Here is a 13,544-nt window from a genome sequence, read left to right as displayed (position 1 = left end):
TATCATAGTTTGGCAGTTTTTTCATCAAGAAAAAATGGTGTTCCAGGAAAAAAGTGGTCTTATGGACTGATGTTTATTTCCCCTTAAAATTTATCCTAATTTTGAAACCTAATCCCCAATCTGATGATATTAGGAGGTGGGGCTTTTGGAAGGTGACTAGGTTGTGAGGGTGAAGGCTTCATGAATGGAATTAGTGTCCTCATTAAAGAGACCACAGGGACCTCCCACATCCCTTCCACCACACGAGGACACAGCTAGAAGATGACCACCTGTTAACTGAAGAAGTAGGCCTTCACCAGACACTGAATGTGCCAGCGCCTTGATCTTGGACTTCCCATTTTCCAGAACTGTGAAGAATAAATGTTTGCTGCTTAAGCCATCCAGTCTATGGTAATTTGTTACAGTAGTCCAAACTAAGACAAGTGGCTACCTTAACTTACAGCTCAAACAACTGCTTTTCCTCAAGACAACCATCATACTTAGTGATTTCTTTATTCATTCTTCCCATTTTGTTACATAGACTATTTAAGTCACATATATTCAAGGATTGAGGTTTAATAAAATTAACAATTCTTACTGCTTCTAGGACTTTCTTTCTTTTTTTTTCTTTTTCTTTTTTTTTGAGACAGGGTCTCACTCTGTCACCCAGACTGGAGTGCAATGGCTTGCTCTTGGCTTACTGCAACTTCTGCTTCCCAGGATTGAGTGATTCTCCTGACTCAGCCTCCCAAGTAGCTGGGGTTACAGACACGTGCCACTACCTCCTGGCTAATTTTTGTATTTTTAGTAGAGACAGGGTTTCACCATGTTGGCCAGGCTGGTCTCGAACTCCTGACTTCAAATGATCCACCCGCCTCGGCCCCCACAAAGTGCTGGGATTACAGGCGTGAGCCAGTGCTCCTGGATAGAAGGACTGTCTTAAGTAAAACTTAGGTGTGTGTGTGGTTTTTTTTCCTACAAGTCTAGTGCGACCGCCTTGATTTTGACCAAGGCCCCAGCAGTTTTATCCGCTGGTGCTTCCGTACCACTAGTGCAACTATAAACACAGTAAAGGGGGAAAATAATGTCTTACTGTTATTATGAAAACTGTTTTGAACTTACAGGTCCCCTGAGAAGATACTGGGGACTTCCTGGGGTCTGCAGAGCACATTTTGGGAAACTCTGATATGTAACATGGTGCTAGCGTGAACCAGCTCTCCCATCCCTTCAAAGAAAACTTCAGTGCCCGGCTCACAATCTTCCCCATCCCTCAATTCCTGTCATCATACTGAGAGCTCCTCATCCCTATAAATGAGTCATCCAACTCTCTGGTCTCTCAATTGCTTCTCTTCCTTCTCTATAATAATCTTTTCTTCACTCTACTATCGTCACTTCATATTCTGAAATTTCTCACTCTCTAAAACAACTTTTCCAAGTCATTAATTATGAATCACCTGTGAACAATTACTTGTGGGCTCCACAGCCTCTTGTTGTTCTATCTTATATGCTTAAGGGGATTCCACTGCACTTTTTCTTGAACCTCTTTGGGATCTCCAATATCTCAACATCTAAGCTTCCTCCCTTTCAATAAGACCCTCTCTCATCTTTATTTATCTTTATGACCAGTATTGATTCCATGATTCATTACTTTACAATCTTACCTATATTATAAACACCTAGACCCCACTGTCCCCTCAATCACACCTAACTGTAAATCTCAATTATCCAATGAATGAATCCAATTATCTACCTCTTTACTTAGGTTAATTCCTATATATCTTTCATTCTCACCATAAACATCAATTCCTTAGGGAAATATTTCCTGATACCCAGACTGGTTGAAAGCCTCCTTCATATGATTTGGTCAATCTCTGCACATCTCAATACTTAATTATCAAACTTGCAATATTTGTGTAATTTATTTCTTCTCCACCAGACTCTATCTCTATGAATGCAGACACTGTCTATATTTGCTACTGAGCTCCCAGTACTTATTATGGGCCAGACCCATGGAAAGTGCTCAGTACATATGTATGAAAGAAAAGAAAAGAAGAAAGGGAAAGAGGGAGGAAAAGAAGGAAGGAAGGGAGGGAGGGAGAGAAAGGAGAGAGAGAGGGAGAGAAGGAAAAGAAAACCAATTATTGGAATATAGACAGTGACATTGTTGAGATATTTATTTGACCCTGATTCTTATAATCTAAATTAAATTAGATCCTGGTATCTAGACAAATTCAAATGGTTCAGGGTTTCTTCCACATGTCATTTTTCTAATAGACTGCTCTAATAATAAAAGTTTGAAGTGTGGGAACATGGAATTTGGAAGGAGAGAGAAAAGGTATAGAGAGAAGATTTGGGAATTTGAAAGGACTCCAGCGTTAGTACTGAATCTCACTACGGAACTGTCAAGATAATGTCATTGTAAGCCCATAGAGGCTGCATTATGTGTCAGGCTGGAGGGAAACAGTACTAATGGATGGAAGTGAAAGCCTAGACAGAACGGTAGTGTATTGCTGTAGTTTTAAAAGCTTTGTGACATGATGTCTAGACAGAGGCACACACACTAATGCTACCACTGAGGCCAGAGTACAGAAAGTACACCAGGACCATTCGTTAAGGTCATTTAGGACTCCAACCTTTTAGCCAACATCAATGTGACCAACATTTTATCATTCCAATACATTTTTCAATGTAGTTCATTTTTTGATGATTATAAAAGTAATTCATTATCATTACAGGGAACATGGGAAAGATTATAAATGAAAAAAATGCCCCAAATTTTACCATCATTAATATTTAGTTATATTTTCTTCTACTGTTTATTTTCATAACATATTGAGGTCATACTGAGTATTACATTTTATATCCTGATTCTTCCACTTAATACTAGAGCAGAAACACAAACTATTTATGGTAATACACATTGTTCCACTCCCCTTATATGAAACAATTAGATTATTGAGTCTCAAGTTTTTCTGTATTCCAAGTTACTTATTGAAGATATATCCTGTAGAGTGGAATGACTGCATTGAAGGGATTTTAGAGCTTATGGCACATATTGCAAAATGGCTTTTCAAAAGAACTGTATAAGGAGCCATTCATAATTCTGTGGTCTAATAAATCTTGGAAAATATATTTAAGGCATCTCTCAGCTGGCGAAAATCTACTCAATCAGTAAGACATTTAATACAGCACGGAAACTCAGGAGTCTTTGCTTCTAATCTAGTTTGCCTTGAACTTGCTGGGCTACTATGAACAAGTTGCTTTAACTGATTTTTAGTTTTTTAACCTGTAAAATGAGCACAAGTCTATATGGTGCTATTACAGAGTTTCTCAAGGTGTACCCTGCAGAGTACCAGTTCCTGAGATATGCACTGGGACTGGGGAGGAAGAGGAGAAAAGGTCCATGGTCAAATACATTTGGATGAACTGCATACACCATACCATTCTTGGAGATTTAAAATGCTCAATAACAAGACTCAGAGATTTTCTGCATTTTAATTTGCTTAACCCGGAATTTCCCAAATTTTGTGGGGAAACACAGGCCGTTTCTTTTTTTATGCATCATTTGTAAGACTATGTAACACAGTTGAAACATCGATGTAAGAGAAATAGGTTTAGAGTCCAGCAAATATGCATTTGAATCTGATTTCTGCTACTCACTGAACTTCAATTTTCTTATAGCTATAAAACAGGAAAGATAGTTTGCAAGATTATTTTGAACATGGGGTGAGATCATGTATGTAAAGTCTCGAGCACAAGTCTGGCATACATGTTAACTTTTTTCTAACCTTGTCAATCTCACACAAGCTCATCAAACCTCTCTGTCTTCATCAAAAATATATTGAATGGCCCCAGATAGGGCTGCAGACAAGTGAGATGCTTCCCATCTGCATTTTAAAATAGGGCAGTATATTGGGCAAAGGACCTAAAACCTAGAGTTAAATAAGCAACATGCAAGTCAAATCCTTGACCCAGAATGTGGCCACTTCAGCAATTTAGAAAATAAAATAATTAGCTACCAATCCTAGGCTAGAAGATCAGAAAGCCTAACCCTGGTGATTACCAGGGGGTTATCCTAATAAATTGGCTCAGCTTATATTAAAATCTGATTATCACTAATTGTATAATCTTGAGCCAGTCCCATCTAGTTACATGAAGATTCCATTATACAATAGAGGTATTTTGAATTTGACTTTGAAAATGCTCAGTCTTCAGCAAACTCCATGTTGCTAAATCTAGTGGAAAGTCATCTAGTTTTGTTTACTTGCCCTCTGCTATGATGTTTTTGTCCCCACTCAGTTGATTGCATGAGTGTAATAAGTAGGAGGAAAAAACAAAACTCATGTTGAAACTTGATTCCCAATGTGGCAGTGTTGGGCCTGGTGGGAGGTGTCTGGGGCATGGGGCAGATCCCTCAGGAAAGGCTCGGTGCTGCTCTTGCAGTTGTGAGTAGGTTCTCCTGGCTAGACAGACTCATTCTCGCTGGTTCCCATGGAAATGAGTTGTATAAAGCTAGTTTCCTCCCCTGTTTTGTCCCTCTTTGAATGTGCCCACTTCCATTTTGACCTTCTCTGCCATGTTTTGATGCAGCACAAAAGTCCTCACCAGGATGTTCCTATTTTCTTTATAGAACTTAAAGTATATAAGATGTTTGCATATACTTTTCTAGAACAGAAGCTTCATAAGAGCTGAGAGCAAAGACTTTGTCTTTCTTGTTTATATCCCCAGGGCCCAGAACAGTGCCTGGCATATAATAGGTGCTCAATAAAACACAGTAAGCATGGATATGTCAATTAAAAAGAAAAAAAAAAAAGCTCTCACCAGAAGCCAAGCAGATGCTGGCACCATGCTTCTTGTACAGCCTGCACAACCATGAGCCAAACAGCCCTCTTTCCTTCATAAACTACACAGCCTCAGGTATTTATAACAACACAAAACTCACTAAGACACAATCTGTTAACCACTTTTTTCTTCATGAGAACTTTCATCTCTTGGACTTCTTCAGCACAATTCCTTTTCACTCTCTTCCTACCTCTGGCCAGTTCTTCTCCAAAAACTGGAATTCCTCAAGGTGCAATCTGGTCTTTCTTTTTTTCCTCTTTCTGCTTTTCTCACCCTTATAAAGGTAAGATCCATGTCCTTGTCTTCATAAATCATCTGTGCAAATGTTCCTATATTTAGACCTTCAACCTAGACTCGTCCTCTGTAATCCTGTTTTGTTTATTCAACTTCCCCATTTGGTATGTCTATTAAATGCCTCTTAGACATGGCAAACTTAATGGTTCCACATCTAAACTATTAATTTTCCCTTTCAACCAGCTCCTTGTTTTGTCTTCCTGTGGGCCAAGACCTTCTTCTACTTTACCTTTCTCCAATCCATTCTCTGCACAGCAATCAGGACAATTTTTTCAAATGAGACATCAGGTAATATCCTTGTTTTATAAGACCCTCAGTGTGTTTGTTTTTTTGTGTGTTTTACTACACATGGACTCAAATCCAAATTTTTCATTGTGGTGCCTAAGGTCCTCTGGGATCTGGCCTCTGTCCAGTTTTTTGACATCTTCTCATGGCACATTTCTCTACTTTCACGCTGCTCCCATCCTTCAGTTCCCAAACATGACAAGCCACTTCCCACCACAGGGTCTTAGCACATGTGATCACTCCGCTTTACCCTTCTCTTCACCTGGCTTCTCCCTACCGCCCTTCACATCTCGGTTTAAATGCCACCTCCACAGAAAATTCCCTCAATCAGCCTGTCTTTAGATTGCTCTGATATCCTCTAACAAAGGGCCCCATTTATTTCCTTCATAGTATTTATCAAAATTTAAATTTTATTTAACTAATTAATTAATTTGAGATAGAGTCTCACTCTGTCACTCAGACTGGAATGCAGTGGCACTATCTCAGCTCATTGCAACCTCTGCCTCCTGGGTTCAAGTGACTCTTGTGCCTCAGTCTCCTGAGTAGCTGGGACAATAGGTGAGTGCCACCATGCCCAGCTAATTTTTTATATTTTCAGTAGAAACGGGGCTTTGCTATGTTACCCAGGCTGGTCTCGACCTCCTGAGCTCAAGTGATCGCCTGCCTCGTCCTCCCAAAGTGCTAGGATTACAGGTGTGAGCCACTGCAGCCATAATATTTAAGATATTTTTTTGGTTTACATATTTATTGACTGACTACATCACTATACTGTAAATTCCATGAGTGTGGAAACATTATCTGTTCAGTTCATTACCTAACACCTAGCATAACTACAACATTTATTTATTGAATGAATGAACAGACAAATTTTAAAAAGTGTCCACTGTGTGCTGGATACACATAGAATTCCATACAGAACTTTAAGTTCCAAGCATGGGCTGGGCTTTCCTGCAGTATTTGCATAATGCTATTTCCTCCACAGAATGCTAATCATACCTCATTCATCTGACCAAACCTTTCCACTTCAGTTCATTTTCTCCAGATAGCTTTCCTTAGCCTGCCTATCCTATGCTAACATAGTGCCATATACATAGCACTTCTAACACTTGATTCCTACTCCTAGACTGCAAGCTTTGGAAGACAGAGATCACAACTGTATTGCTCACTATTGTACCCTAGTGCTGAGCACAGTACCTGCAATATATTATCTCATATAATCTTAAGTTATTTCATTAAAATTTCACAAGAACCCTATGAGGGTAGGAAGTACTATACCCATCTTATAGATGAGTAAAACAGATTCATAAGAAGATGAAATAACCTGCTCCAGAATTAAAAACCAATAAAGACTCCAAAGCCTATGTATTTTTAAGCATTCTGAGATGTACTCTGAAGAATTTCTGACAAAAGAGAAATAGGCTAATAAAAATGATTTTCTAAAGGCTTACCATGTACCAGGTTCTGTTATAAGTACTTTATATAAACTTACTCAACTCCTGACCAGAACTCTATGAAATATGTATTATCTTCATTTCCTAGATGAAAAAAAAGTTATAGCTTAGGAAGTTTAAGCAACTGGCCCAAGTTCTATGGCCACTAAGTGGTGATGCCAGGACTCAATCCCAGGTTGATTATACTTCATAGCCCAGACCCAATGCCACCTAAAGTACAGCTCAAGATGAATTATCCTGAATAAAAGTCCTCAAATTACATGATTCACTTTTGAGTCACATCCACTACTCCAATTGTTTTTATTAATTAAAATTACATGTTTCCTGAATACATATCAATTTTCAGTTCTGGACTATTATTAATAATATTCACATGGACTTGGCCCAAGATGGTTTGGTAAACATACTCTGATGTCCATAAAAGCAATAAAATAAAAAGGGACATCATGTTTGAAACTTCTTTAGGGTCAACTGCTTATAGACCTACAAAAAAAAAAAAAAAGAAATAAAAAAAAAAGAAAGCTTTGGCTGCTTAGATAGTTGACCTCTATGTTTGGGGTCCTAATTAACATTTCTTAAATTCCCCTAAGGAATTCTGCTTTTCATCAGTGAAAATGTTGGGTTGAAAATGTTGCCCTTCAATTGATGGATAATAAAAACAACACCCTTGGAAGAATGTAATAAAGGTTATATTGGCCAGTATTCATAAATGCCTGTCAGAATTATCTTGTTATTGAATACTCCCCTTCTCTCTCTAGGGTTCAGTTTCTTGCTCTGTAACATGAGTGGACTAAGCTAGATGCTAAATCTTTCCTAATTCTAAAGATCTACGAAATAGAAATAAAGTAATTAGCATACAAGAACTTCAAAAGAGTTATTGTAAATATGCTCTATTATTTGAGGAGAATAAAGAAGATAATGAGAAGGGTAGCAGAAGATATTAAAAGGTATCAAATGAGACGTTTAAAGCTGAAAATTATATTTAACTGAAATTTAAAATTCACTGGATAGGCTTAACAGCAGATTAAACATTGCAGAACAAAAAATGAATAAATATATGGTGATAGGAACCAAAATGAAACAGAAAATAAACTGTCAACAACAAAGAAAGAAAGAGCCTCCATGACCTGTGGGACTTTATCAAGCAGGCTAGCATCTCTGTAACTGGACTATCAGAAAGAGAGATTAGAATATATGGGGCAGAAAACGTATATGAATGAATTATGGCAAAAATTTTCAAATTTGATAAAAACTATAAACCCACAGAACCATACCACCTTGGAATTAGAAAAATATAAATCTAAAAGATGGTCCCCAAAAAGGAGAAAATAGAAACAAAGAAGACATAGGACAAATAGAAAACAAACAGTAAAATGGTGAACTCAAACTCATGCATATCAGTAATTATATTTGATGTAAATGTTCTAATTACTATGATTAAAAGACAGAGGTTGTTAGACTAGCTAAAGCCAGCCTCACCTATGTATGTTCACATGAAGTATATTTTTAAATATAGTCATATAAGTTTAAATAAAATAATAGAAAAAGATTTGCCATGCACACACAGATCATAAGAAAGCAAGGATAACCGTATGTATTAATAATAGACAAAATAGGTTGCAGAACAAGGACCATTGCCAGGGATAATGGAAGCTTTTCATAATAATAAGGGGGTAAATTATCAAGAAGTCAGAATAATTCTAGATGTGTGTTTGTGTGTGTGTGTGTGTGCGTGTATTTAATAACAGAGTTTTAAAATACATGGAGCAAAAACTGATAGAACTAAAAGTAGGCAAATCCACAAATACAGTTGGAGATTGCAACATTCCTTCCTCAGTAATCAATAGAATAAGATGAATCCTTGAGTGACATTAACAACCAACTTGACTTAATTGACTTGGAACTACACTGAACAACAGAAGAATGCACTTCACATGGAATATTCACTAAGGTAGACCATACTCTTAGTAAAAAAAACAAATCATAATACGTTAAAAGAATTGCAATTAAAACTTCTAAGCAAATCAGGAACTTGAAATTAAAACTTTTAAGCAACACACACACTGAAAAGTATTATTTGTATAAAATATGCAATAGAGATCCATTGATTTTGAGGCTAAAGATTATAAATTCCTTCCATCACCATTGTTTTAAAATGTTTTTCTCAAATAACACATTTTAATTAAGATTTTATAATAAGCAAATATTAAACATGAACTTATAAAATAAATGTGTACCATTAAAATGTAAATTTATATAATCTGTTTTCAATGTTAGAGTTCATGTGAAATTTTATTTTTGGGGGGAAAAGAGTGCTATTGCTTAAAAGGAAAGCTTAAAATCTCTGATCAGAGAGATCCATGCCAACTGGCATGTTATAAATTTGTTCTGATTATTGTCAACCATCAAGGGAACAGAAACACCAAAAAATAACAGTAAGAATCACACAACATTGGGAGGCCGAGGTGGGCAGATCATGAGGTCAGGAGATCAAGACCACCCTGCCTAACGCAGTGAAACCCTGTCTCTACTAAACCTACAAAGAATTAGCCAGGCGTAGTGGCACACGCCTGTGGTCCCAGCTACTCAGAAGGCTGAGGCAAGATAATAACTTGAACCTGGAAGATGGAGGTTGCAGTGAGCTGAGATTGCACCACTGCATTCCAACCTGGGTGACAGACCAAGACTCCATCTCAAAAAAAAAAAAAAATTACACAACAGCAGTAGTGACAGCTTTCACTGAATACTTACTAGGTAATAGGTATTGATCTAAGGACTTCCATGCACTTAATTTTTGTTCTTACTTTCCTCCCATTTTACAGGTAAGGAAAATGAAGCTTGGAAAAATTAAATAACTTGCTTGAGATCAGACAGCTAGTAAATGCCAGTGCCGGAATCTGAACCTAATAAAACCATTTCAACACGCAGTTTTTCACTTTCAAAGTCAGTGTCAGACACACTGGCATTAGATACAAAGACCTCATGATTTCCTTCTTCAGCACTTTGTAAAGTATTTAATTGGTTCTATTTTGCCTTGACTAATTTGCCTCTTCACTGGTCTGTCTTGTTTGATAAGTTCATCAAACATCAAGACTCTTTGTTCATTTTCAAAAAGGATTACAATGATAAGCTTTTATAATTAAGAATATCTCGCCAGAGATTTCCTTTACCACAGTTCTCTTGCCTTTATCTTCTAATTATTAGAGATGACTTTTCTGATTTCAAAATTGTATTTCCTTTAAATACAAGTTACAAATTAACTGCTTATAAAAATGCTTTCTTCCCTTCTGAACTGTTACTTGAAGGAACTCTCACTTGCTCTAGCATTTAAAAGCACTAATAATTCAAAATTGCATCATCTATTAAGAATTAGAATTAAATAATTCTATTCAAAATCTTTAATGTTTGCGAGACAGGGATTGCTTTAGAGCTATACTAGAGGTGAAATAAAGGACTGCTTAGGCACCACAAAATACTTGATATTAAGATACAAAAAATAAAAATAAAACATGAAGCTAAGTTGGAAATTTCAAGAAAATAGAATGAGTAAAATGCAATGTATATATGAAAATATCGCCTTCCTCTGTTATCCCATAGCAAAAGGTAAAGTCATTTTTAGAATCAAATGACCCAGCATCTCTAGAGTCCTTCGTCTTCCTCAAAGTGATTTTGAACACATTATCTAATGTTATCCTCCCCCAAAACTATGAGACAGGTATTCTTATGATGCTCTTTTACAGGTAAGTGGGGGTTAAGTTAACTGTTCAGCACCACTCAGGAGAACTATCATTTATTAAGTGCCTACTGTAAGCCGAGTACATTTTATATTCAGGATCTTATTTTATCTACATTAACTTTTATAGAAGACGTATTATTATTCTCATTTTACAGCTAGGGAAACTGAGGATCAAACCGATTAAATGGTTTACCCTGAATTACTCAGCTTCTAAGCATTAGAGCTGTGATTTACACATAGGCCGACTTAACTCTAAGTTCCTGGTCTTTTCACTGTCCCATCATCCTCCACAGGAGTAATAATAACATGAAAAGAGGTTATTTTCCATTCTAACACGGCCTCTGCTACAAACATAAAAGTGTCTTAGTTCCCCAGCAGGTGATTCCTATGTGCAAGTTTTGCAGAGACAGATGGCCCACTTACTGGTTCACCTTCTCCTGTGCAGTTACCCCAGGCTGACAAGTCATCAAAGACAAGATGAAGAAAACAACAGCAAACATCTCAGCCAGAAGCCACCACGCTATATTACCTTGAAGGAGTAAAACTATCTATTCAGGAAATTGGAGTAAAAGATGTCTACAGGCTGAGACCTGTAATATCTATCTGATATTAGAAACTCACCCAGTTACACACAGATTCGCACAGAACTCACCCGATTCTCTTTCAAATGTGGCTAAATAGTAACCAGGGTATTGATTACCTAAATACTCTAAAAATGTTCCAGACACCAAAGGCCACTGCCCTTTAGACCTTTTCAAAAACAATATCCATGTGGTTAAAAAAAGGAAGATATTCAACCATACTGGCTTAGCAAAGAGGTCTTATTTTCAAAAGGAGACAAAAGCCAAACCAAGATGCAGTTCTAGAATTCCTAGTCTTTTTCAGTGTCTCTTGGAACTTCTGAGGTCAGATCAATCTATTTTGCAAGACTGAAACAGGGCTAATATAGGTATGTCAACTCGGACATAAAGCAGTCAGAAAAATGGAGGAAATGTTAACAGTTACATGAAGGTTCTACTATCTATTGCCAAGCAGCTGGAGCCTGAAAAATATGTGTAATTCAATGGACTTTCCGCTTTTCATACAGACACTGTGTATCTTTAAGATCCAGCATAACTGTTTCTTGAGGGGGCCAGATGTCTTAAATAGACATCTCCAGAAGCATTCTCTAGAATTATAATGTCAATAAAGCCACACATCTGGACTGATGGTGTCATACCTGCATATAATCTCTTACTCTACCAGACATAAATTAAATTAAATTAATAGAGATGGATGAATAGATACATAGGCAGATATATAGATGATGGATAGATACACAGACAATAATTGAATGCCTACTACGTGGCAGGCATTTCATATGTCTTATTTAATTTTCATAGCAGGGATATGAGATGGAAATTATTAATTCCATTTTGCAGGTGAAGAAACGGAGGCCCAGAGAAAGTAAATAAGTTGCCCAAGGTTGTACAGCTGTCTCAATATCCTTGGGAATATTTAAATTCTCTCATTAGCAGGACTGTCCAGTAGTATATGACTGATCTCAAAATTAGGGGAAATTTTAATGAATGACTTGTATGCTTAAGAAAATGTGTTTCTGATTTAAATGCGCAGATTTTTTAAAAGTTGCCAAATTGTTATCATCTTCCTTTTCTCAGAGATTTTAGTAAACTTGACAGAAGTAAGTGTGGATTCTGGGTCCTGGGAAGCCCCTGGAGTCTGTGATTTCTGTGTCTCTCTTTCTCCTACCTCTTTTCATTTTGACTCTTGGGTCCTTTTGGCCTCAGTTCTATCCTACTTGGAAAACCACACTTTCTCCTTGCTCCACAATAGTCCAGCATGACTGGCATGTCATAACGCTTTCACTGAAGATATGGAGGACGATGGGGGGTGTTCTACCTGGACACCCAGGGCCAGCTCATGATGGCATATCTGGAAGCCACCTGTTTCTACCGACTTCCCGTCCTTTCCCACCCATAGTCAAAGTTCCTGACGCAGATCCACAGAGCCCCCCGGGAAATGGAGCTCAGGTTCCCCACTCCTCCCACAGTTTTTCTCATGAGGAGACGATCTCCCTACAACAGTGGTCTCCACTGGGGGTGGTTTTGCCCTCAGGGGATATTTGGCAATGTTCAGAGATATTTATGGTTCACAACTTAAGGGCTTTTGCTACTGGCATCTAATGGGTGAAGGTCAGGGATGCTGCCACACACCCTGCAATGCCCAAGACAGCTCCTACAACAGGAAACTGTCTGGCCCAAAATATCAATAATACCTAGGCTGGGAAACACTGCCCCATAGAAAAGCTAGTCTGCCTTCCCCTGATCCCTGAAATATAGGCTATTGGGTCTTCCTTCCTAAAGCAGCTCCTTCTTGAAATGTCTCTGATACCTTTTCTCCTTATCCCAGCCCTCAATGGCTTTGGGACTCCTTAACCTTTATCACCTCTCCCACCCCAATCCCAACATGGTCTCTTACATTCCACCATATTCTGCTGTCATATTTTCCCTCCAAGCTTCTCTCCTTCATCCTCACTGTCTTTGATCCATGTCAGGCCTTCATCTCTCTGAAGCTCTCATAACCCACTCCTAGTGGGTTAAGTCCACTTCTCCTCACTTCAACCCTCCCTCTATAGTACTGCTGGATTCATCATCATGAAAACAGTCTCTGACAACATCACCGTCCTGCTCAGAAAGCTGCAGTGGCTCCCCTATTGTCTATAAAAGTAAAAGTTCAAATTCCTTCATAAATGGATCTCAGCCCATTTTTGCAGCATTATCAACCACAGCTCTGCAATGGTCCCCAACAGCATGGTCTAGGTTCCCCTGACCTTCCTCATGCTTTGCTGCTGCTGTGGCTCCGCTCATTCTGGGCCTTCCACCTCAACTACCTTCACCCATCATCTCCTCCCTTTCTGCCAAGCATACTCTCAAATGTCAGATCCATCATGGATCTTT

The 13,544-nt window shown here is 38.0% G+C and overlaps 1 protein-coding gene across 1 annotated transcript in view; it reads right to left on the bottom strand.

Moving 5' to 3' along the window:
- The window catches only part of C8A (complement C8 alpha chain), a 63,456-nt gene extending 52,233 nt beyond the window's left edge, over positions 1 to 11,223 (bottom strand). Inside the window, exon 1 of the mRNA XM_012442817.3 lies at positions 11,011 to 11,223. Coding sequence (XP_012298240.2) covers positions 11,011 to 11,087 — 77 coding nt within the window. The 5' untranslated portion in view covers positions 11,088 to 11,223. The remainder of the gene's footprint in view (positions 1 to 11,010) is intronic.
- Positions 11,224 to 13,544: the final 2,321 nt, after the last annotated feature.

Source organism: Aotus nancymaae, unplaced genomic scaffold, assembly GCF_030222135.1.
Source record: "Aotus nancymaae isolate 86718 unplaced genomic scaffold, 86718_ANA_hifiasm-v0.15.2.pri h1tg000007l, whole genome shotgun sequence".
Lineage (NCBI taxonomy): Eukaryota > Metazoa > Chordata > Mammalia > Primates > Aotidae > Aotus > Aotus nancymaae.
The sequence above is the reverse complement of the archived record's forward strand: the minus strand, read 5'-3'. Positions and strand labels throughout refer to the sequence as shown.